Raw genomic sequence first — 9128 nt, 5'->3', positions numbered from 1 at the left:
GTTGAACAATTTTGTCACTGTCACGTAAAGTTGTGCATCGGTATAAATTTAAATACACCTCTTACCTCTACATACCAAATTGTCCTCCATTGGAAGACAATTGTTCATCAATCTCCAAACAAATATTGAAGAAACATGGAATCATGATAATGGACATGGGTGATGAGAATGAATTTCAGAATTACAACTGTTTCATGAAATATTCAAGAAACATTGATGCATGATAACACCTCCAATCTAAAAATTGAGTTTAGATCATCAAAATGACCATGAATTTGAAGATCAGATCATTCAGGTTCACAAGAAAATAAAGAACCGAAATATGAGACCAATTTTGGCTAATTTTGCTTGCTTACTCCCCAAGTCCTTGCAACGGTCACCTAACTTTCTATAAATAAAGTCAACATTCAAAAGAAATAACAAGACTTAAACAGACTTGAAAATCTCATCAAAGTTCGATAACATATGAGATAAAGAAGAGATTCCCCACTCTCATAGTACTTAGGTCACATTATCAAACACTCCAACAATACATAACATAAAAATCACATTCTCATCATATTAAGAAATTCGCAAAAGATACAGTCGCTTTCGTATAAATCTTCAAGTGTATCTGCATATATCTTCTTATAAATCTTCAAGTGTATCTCAAAAGACAAGACTCACACATTGTGAGATCTGTATCAAGTCTTCAGGGATATCAATCACAAAAACCATTGATAGTTGATTGTAAGAACAACATCAATGTTCTTTGGGTTGTAAAGAATGATTGTGTAAGGGCTTAATTAGTAAAATGGTCCCTTAAAGACATTTTTGGTTTCAGATTGGTCCCTTAAAGAAAAAAAAGGTCCAAATAGGTTCCTTAAAGAAAAAAAAAAGTCCGAATAGGACCCTTAAAGACATCTCTGTTATTCAGTTTGGTCCTATTTAGACCTCTTTTTAGGGACCAAACTGATTAACGGAGATGTCTTTAAGGGACCTATTCATACTTTTTTTTCTTTAAGGGACCTATTTGGACCTTTTTTCTTTAAGGGACCAATCTGAAACCAAAAATGTCCAAAAGGGACTATTTTACTAATTAAACCTTGTGTAAGTGGTTTGTAAGTCTGAAGAGGCTACCAAAAACTTGTAAAATGTCAGGTGACCAAAAGATTGTAATGTGTACTATTTGGGAAGATCTCTCAAGCACCATAATGAAAATCTCACAAAGTTATGAGGACTTGACCAACTCATATTATGTGAACCAGTATAAATCTCTGTGTCAATCTTGTCTGTCACTTATCTCTTTATTAGTGGTAGCTAGTTGAAAATGTGTTTTTTTTTTGCTAAGTTATCATATTTAGTGGTTTTGAAAGTAAAACATTCTTATTCTCAATTATCTGTCAAGTCAAAGTTTTTAAAAGGTCACAATTCAAACCCTATTTCTCGTGCGTGATATTTTTACTTCAATTATGTTGTTGATTGACATAGTGCTTTTATTACAACATTTTTTTGTAGTTTGTGTAGGCGTTCTATAACTTATGCTAAATTATGGGGTATATACCATGGTTCTTTTATAGTTAAACAACGTGGATTTCAGCAAATTATTGCGGAGAGTGATTCTCTCTCATTCATTAGGATGATTACATGTGGAAAATGATCTCCTATCTCAAATTAAGGATCTTTGTCCTCACTCCCCCATCCTCTAATAGTCTTGTCAATATGTTCTTCAATGAATTATTCAATGAATCTTAAAAGGTGAATTATCTCTTATAAATAAGAAGTTAAGAACGGAGAGAGTATTTAATTTTGTCTTGACTATTCGATCTGTTGATTTAAATGCAGTTTTGACCCCAAGTTTTACTATTGTTTGATTTTGGCCCTAAGTTTCAATTGCTTGATTTATTATTTTTGGGGTAAAGAAGAAATGACAAATTATTGGAAACTCACACACACATGAAGTGAAGGGACCGGGGATCGAACCCGGTCACAACATCCGACACTAGCAATTTCAGTGTTTCTTTTTTGTGGTTTTCACCACCAGTTGAATCTGGTTCAACAATTTCGATATTTCTATTAATTGAATTAGGATTTATGAACTAATTACTAGATTTTATCCGCTAAATTTTACAATTGCTGGTTTTTAGTCTCCGGATTCCATCGCTCGATTTTTACCCCAAATTTACCTCCTTTTTATATTTGCTAACCCCGTTCATTTTATTTTACATTTAAAAAAACAAAAAGATTTCCATTTTCTTGCCATAGTACAACTCTTAAATACAAATACTCCTTGACATACTGTTTACTACTTGAGACTTTGAAACACAGAAGCAGAAAAGTAGCGGCGAAGATGTCACATTTGCAGTTACAGCTACACTCACAAGCACCACCATCACTCTTTTCATCATCTCTTTCTTCCCTCAAGTTTTTCTCAAACAAAAACTCTTTCTCTCCAACAAACTCTCTTCCTTTCAAACCCCTCACTATCAGATGCCGCCACTCTGACGTCTTCGAAACCAGAACCAACGTTTCTTCACCAAACCCTAACCCAGGTATTTCTATTTTCTATTTATTTCCATAAACCCATTTTCACTAAAAACTGTTCCTTTACTCAGAAACTAAACCCCATTTTAAAAAGTTTGTTTTTATTTTTTTTTTTATTTTTGTTCGAAGTGAATAAAAAAATATAAAAAAAACTATGGATAATTAAATGGTAGGTACTCTCTCTGGCCATATTTATTATAAGCAAAAATTTACTTTTTAGGTCGATTGAATAACTGATGTATATGACCATAATATAAATCACATACATCAATTACTTAATTAATGAATATGAAAAGTTATCTTTTGCTTATAATTGTGGCCGGAGTAGCAAATTGTAAAAGGTTGTTGTTTGGTTGTGTAATGTACTAATTTGGTTTGTTGTTTCATGTGTGTGTTGTTTGTTTAGTTGGAGCTTTGCCACCTAGGGTTTATGTTGGTCATTCCATTTATAAGGGGAAGGCTGCTCTCACTATCACTCCAAGACCACCGGAATTCGCACCTTTGGATGTAAGTATGACATTGTTAGCCAAATAGCATCTATAGTGCCGTAGTGTAGCGGAATTTGGAAAAATAGGTACTGTTTTGCAATACACAATTTAGTACAAAGTGATGTCAGATTCTGGATACAGTGGTTGATATAGCTCTGTAGGTAACAAGATTTGAACAAACCGTTGTTTTGTTGCATTTGCAATTGACAACATAGATGTATGATTATATTTGTTGGATTGTGCTGTATTCTTTGTGGACTTGTGAGTTCGATGCTTTTAATGTGGATGGTTTTGGTGCATTTTGTACTTTGTAGTCAGGGGCATATAAGATAACTAGGGATGGTTATGTGCTGCTTCAGTTTGCGCCCTCTCTTGGACCACGACAATATGATTGGAATAGTAAACAGGTTAGTTATGTTTGTCTCATGTAATTTAAGGTTGACTTCTGTGACAATGTTATTGCAAATTCGACAAGTTCATATGTGCTCTGCCTCTGATAGGATTATGTTAGTTTTCTGAAAACATAGGACATGGGCTTGTCCTACAATATAACAATTTATTCCTTAATTGCAGTTTGGTTAGAATTAGATTACTATATTTGGGTTGAGATTTGAACTTTGAGAGCGTTACTCTGAAATGATACTAAAATTGAATAGGAAATAAAGCTAAGATAGGAATCATTCTTATTGAACTTAGATCAAATAGTTGCAATACAAAAGGAATTTGAGATGTGAAAAGAGAGTTTGGGAGAGAAGAATAACAACTTCACCAATCACATAACTCACAAAATACTCCTATTACACTATTAATAGTAACTCATTTCTCCACATAGTCTCATTATTTGGGCTGAAGTTGAGTAACTCCTATTTGGGCCTACCCAATATGGGTTCATTACAATACCTTCCCCTTTAAAACCAACCTTGTCCTCAAGGTTGTGATTTCGACCGGTCTTCAAAAAGTCAAGTACATCTTCTAAAATGCACCAAAAATCAACTTGACATTGCCAACTAAAAATAACGAATTTCCCTGGATCCCACTGTTTGCACTGTAACGATCTTGCAATATGTGAAGAATAGTAAACACCAGAATTAGCACTTTGAAGATCTTGTGCAGCTATGAAATGAAAGCTATCCCAATTTGCCTTTCTTACTTTCTTGTAAGTACCCAACTGATTTGAAAATACTTGAAAAATTGCAAAAGTGATGAGAGAATTTTGTATTAGCACAAATACCAATTCTACAAGAAACACTTCAACCCAAAGAAACTTCTTTTGGAACTCACGTGACTTTTTCATCATAGCCAAAGTTTCTGCATCTGAACCAATGTATAGTACTCTTCTATCATCACCAACATATTTCCAAAGATAGAGAGAATCTTGATTACCACCAGTTAAAATTAATTTTCCATGATGAGTCCAACTATTACCATGATCATCTGATCCAATGAATGAAAAATACTCCACATGTGGTGCAATAATGATAAGTGTCACAGTCAAATTACCACATTCATTTTTAGACTTGTTGTCACCATTGCGGTCTTGAAAGATCTCACAAGAGGCACATGTGTACAAGAATGACATTGAGTCAGATGAAGAGATTTGTTGCCATGTTGCAAAGATTAACACTTGGGCTAACTTAATAGTTTGCTCACTTCTAACAGTAATGCATGCTAATACAGGCTTGATGTTAAAGGTTGGAATAACCACATAGCCATTGTCAATGATAGCAAGCAGTAGAAGGCACTTGTGGTCTGAAGCATATTTAGCTGGAATGCTTGTTAAAATCCAACCAAACAGTGTAGTTGAACTTGTAATAAACTTCGCTACAGATAATGATGTTGCTGACAAGTCTAAGTACCAAAAGGTGAAAACAATTGAGGGAAAATGCAAAGCATAACTGGAAATCATACGACCACAATAAAAAGTATCAATTCCAAGAAGTGCGTTAAGTGGCTTCATATCCCTTGCATTCACTAACTGTCCTGTCGACAATAATATGGAAACCATGGTACAAAGATTGCTGTCAAAAACATCCGGAACCATAAATTGAGACACGATACTCAAGCTTTCAAGTATCGAGCCAGGCACACTATATCCATTATGATACAAGCTCCTTAAGCCAGTCAAACTAGGAAACATAAGTGTAGCAAATCCCTGTAAAACCACCACTATGTGTTCTACATCGGGAGGCTCGGGAGGTGGTGGAAGAACAGCGGTTGCCCGCGTCACTTGCAATTCCCCTTGGGTCAATTGAAAACTGTGACCTGGTGGTTTTGGCGGCGGTGGAAACATTAAGCGGTTCTCAACGGCTACACCATTAGGTGGTTCAAGTGATAGTAGAGGGTTCAATAATGCAGAAACTGGTGGTTTAGGTAGTGGTGTCTCATACCATCCTGTGAAACTTGCAAGGCTTGTAAGGTCTGACTGAACCTGCTTCTCATTCCAGCCATTAACTCTAGCCACAGAGCCTAGAATTAAGCCAGTCCAAGAGAGAACACCTTGCTCACACATTTCAGCAAACACATGGTGGCCAAAATTGAGTAAACTAGATTGTGCATCAGGAGGAATAAGCCTAGAATCATATTGAATCCCTGTGATGTCAACTGCTAAATTTCCATATATTGACACTAGCACCACCTTGTGCTTAGTTAAGAAATCATCCCAATGTAATTGAAACTTAGGTTCCATACTGCTAGCATGATTATTCACTATACTTGTCAAATACAATGCAAAAGGAATTTCACTTTGAAGAGATAAACCTCGATTTCCCGCTACATCATTGTCGGTGACTTTGCATTGCGATTCGTCGAGCCGTGAAGTATCGTCGTTATGGACTGAATGTGTTGTGATTGGCTCTGCTTTCGACAATTCTGGTGTCGCTATAATTCCACTGTTATGAACCGTGAGATTTGTGTCACAGTGAACCTCAAACCCATCCTCTCGTCGAAATTCTCCAATCCTCTGCACGTTATCAAAAGCTAATTCGCCGAGATCATCTACTAGTTTCGTCGAATCAGTAACCAAGTTGTCAAAATACGGCTCCGACGATTCTGAAATTGGCTTAGCGGGGATAGAAGAATCCTCGATCTGTTTTGCAAAAGCGACTATCTCTTCTTCCAATAATATCTGCTCATGAACAGAAGGAACCTCGATCTGTTTTGCAGGTGAACGTAATTCATCATGCATCAACAAATTGATATTCAATGGTTCTGGTTCTGATGTAGGGATGTATTTGGGTGAGTTCGATGCACCATGGGAAGAGCTCGGCGAGCAGTTGTAGTGTTGAAGTAGAATCTCCAATTTGGAGATGATTCTGTCGAAAGCAACATTGTTGCGAGCGTGCATTTTCTCCCATCGATCCCATGGATCCTTTTCGGCGATGTTCTTCACGTACTCTGCCATGGTGAGAATGAAAGCACCAATGAAATGATACTAAAATTGAATAGGAAATAAAGCTAAGATAGGAATCATTCTTATTGAACTTAGATCAAATAGTTGCAATACAAAAGGAATTTGAGATGTGAAAAGAGAGTTTGGGAGAGAAGAATAACAACTTCACCAATCACATAACTCACAAAATACTCCTATTACACTATTAATAGTAACTCATTTCTCCACATAGTCTCATTATTTGGGCTGAAGTTGAGTAACTCCTATTTGGGCCTACCCAATATGGGTTCATTACATACTCGTGGAGTTTGCAAGTTTTTTTCTAGTGTTATTAAATAGTGGCCATAGCGTAGCAGAATTTGAACAAATCACTGTTATTTTGTACAAAATACTGTCAAATACGGCTATGGAAAAGCTATGGCACTGTTGTGTAGTGTAATTTTAACAAACCACTATTTTCTGCGATCTCCGGTTGGTATGGTTTTAATATCTCCGGATATGGTTCTGTTGCAGTTATGAAGCTGGTCTCTCGTTGGTAAAAATATGATGTCATTATCTGGTTTACTTGAATGCAGGTGTTCTCTTTATCTGTGGCCGAAATGGGAGGTGTGATTAGCCTTGGTGGAAGGGAAAGCTGTGAATTTTTTCATGATCCTTTTATGGGAAAAAGGTAATTTCTATGCTTACTTCTACTTATTGTGTGATGAGATTAACATGTTATAATATCTCTTAACTTTGCTTGATTTATCCTGCAATAAGAGTAGACCATATGTGTGTGTTTGTACATTGGCTACATCAATGCATACTTCTCTAGATTTTTCATGTTCTTGTTATGTGGCTGACGAAATGCAGGAACAGGTTTCAATGTCTTAAATCATGTCAGCTACGATTCTATATTCATTTAATTTAACACATTTCCAAAATTCTCCTTTTATGCAGTGATGAAGGCAAAGTCAGGAAAGTTTTGAAGGTTGAGCCTCTCCCGGATGGTTCTGGTTTCTTCTTTAACCTCAGTAATTCTCTTTCTTCATGAACCTTAAGCTGCAACTTTTTTATCATTGTTTTCTTTGACATATTCAAGTTGTGGCACTGAGAAATGTTTAGTTCAGTTAGTCAATTACATATTTTTATTAAACTGTATAAATCCCACTCAGTGACGAATATTTTGAAGGCAAGTTTAGTCTTTAGATCATTTAAATGAAGAGAGTTAAATTTATTATATTTGCATGAGTTCTGACTTTATTATGGCATTTTTGAAGATGTTCAAAACAAGATTATAAATGCGGATGAAAGCATCAATATCCCTATATCAAAAGCAGAGTTGGCAGTTCTGCGCTCAATTTTCAAGGTATATCTCATTCTGACTTCTCTAAAGGAAATTTTTTTATTTCCATGATTGTGGTGAGAATAATTTATTATCATTACAGAGAAGTAGCAATTAAAATCTAATAAGGGCCCGTTTGGATTTGGCTTATTTTTTAGCTTATGAAAATAGTTTATGTAAATAAATAAACTTTTATGTTAATTCATAAGTTTTCAATGACAAAAATTGTATCTTTATAAGCTGTTTTATCATAAACTATCTCGAAAAACTTATTTATTTGCATAAGCTGTTTCGTATAAGCTCAAAAATAAGCAATCCAAACAGGCCCTTAATAGTTGTAGTTGCTTAATCTTTGTCGAGAAAATTCTATTGCCCAGCCAAACTAGGAAATTGTCTTTTGAAGTAAGAAATCATGAAATCTTAAATGTCTATAGATTTTTTGCTTGTCTATTTGAAAGAGAATATAGAATTTTAAATAGCTTCAGTATTCTCAGATAGCGGCTATAGCATAGTAGAATTTGAACAAAACATTATTCTGCGATATGAGTGTTGTCAAGTAGTGACACTATAATACTGCAGTGTAGTGAAATTAGAACAAACTACAATTTTTCACCATCCGCGATTGACAATACTGAATAGCTGAACAGGTCATTGGAAAGTTGGGCTGTTGTGTTTATTTAGTCACTTTAGTGAGAATGTTTTAACAAAGGTTTTGTGCAATATGATTCATGCTTTGGTAAATCTAATATTCTCTTTATACATACAACTTGATTAATATATTGTTCATTTTGATCATGTTATTGTATTTTTTATTTTTGCGTAGTATATTATGCCGTACCTTCTAGGTTGGCATACCTTTGCAAACTCCATAAATCCGGAGTGTTCTGCCGTGGCGAACAATGCTAATCCGACATATGGAGGAGACTATGAATGGAGCAGATAGAAATAACTTTTATGCTTGTATTACATAACCCTCACTTTGTGAACTTCTAAGCTTTGAAATGTGTTTTTTTTTTAACAAAGCTTTGAAATGTGTTAAATCGCCATGACCTGTTAGATTAACTGTTTTAGGAATTTTGGTTCTTGAGAATTGAGATGATGTCATTACTTGGTGCATGTTATCATTAGTACGTGTAAGAATGATATTTTGGTTGGAAAGGTGTAAAATAGTAGTTAAAAAATATAACATGATGTTCTACCAAGTGTTCAGGAACTCAAATATCTTAAAAAAATGGTGGCAAAACCAAACAAGATCAATCAATGGTGACAAAACCCAGTCAAAGATTCACAGAATGTAGATTCCCAAAACTGTCTTGATGCCACGCCATACATATGGTATAATGGTTGTTAAAATCGCGATTTAAAATGTAAAAATCATAGATTTCACGTTTTTAGGTCAGCAATT

General features: G+C 35.0%; 1 protein-coding gene across 1 annotated transcript; it reads left to right on the top strand.

Moving 5' to 3' along the window:
* Window positions 1-2234: 2234 nt before the first annotated feature.
* Window positions 2235-8925, top strand: LOC123897068 (single-stranded DNA-binding protein WHY1, chloroplastic-like). Its single transcript, XM_045947571.1, has 7 exons — window positions 2235-2531; window positions 2930-3030; window positions 3326-3418; window positions 6975-7069; window positions 7339-7412; window positions 7659-7747; window positions 8547-8925. The coding sequence occupies exons 1-7, from the start codon at window positions 2330-2332 to the stop codon at window positions 8664-8666; spliced, it is 774 nt and encodes a 257-aa protein (XP_045803527.1). The 5' UTR covers window positions 2235-2329; the 3' UTR covers window positions 8667-8925.
* The last annotated feature ends 203 nt before the right edge of the window (window positions 8926-9128 follow it).

Source organism: Trifolium pratense, linkage group LG7, assembly GCF_020283565.1.
Source record: "Trifolium pratense cultivar HEN17-A07 linkage group LG7, ARS_RC_1.1, whole genome shotgun sequence".
Taxonomy (NCBI): Eukaryota; Viridiplantae; Streptophyta; class Magnoliopsida; order Fabales; family Fabaceae; genus Trifolium; species Trifolium pratense.
Note: the sequence above shows the minus strand (reverse complement) of the source record. Positions and strands in the feature narration are given on the sequence as shown.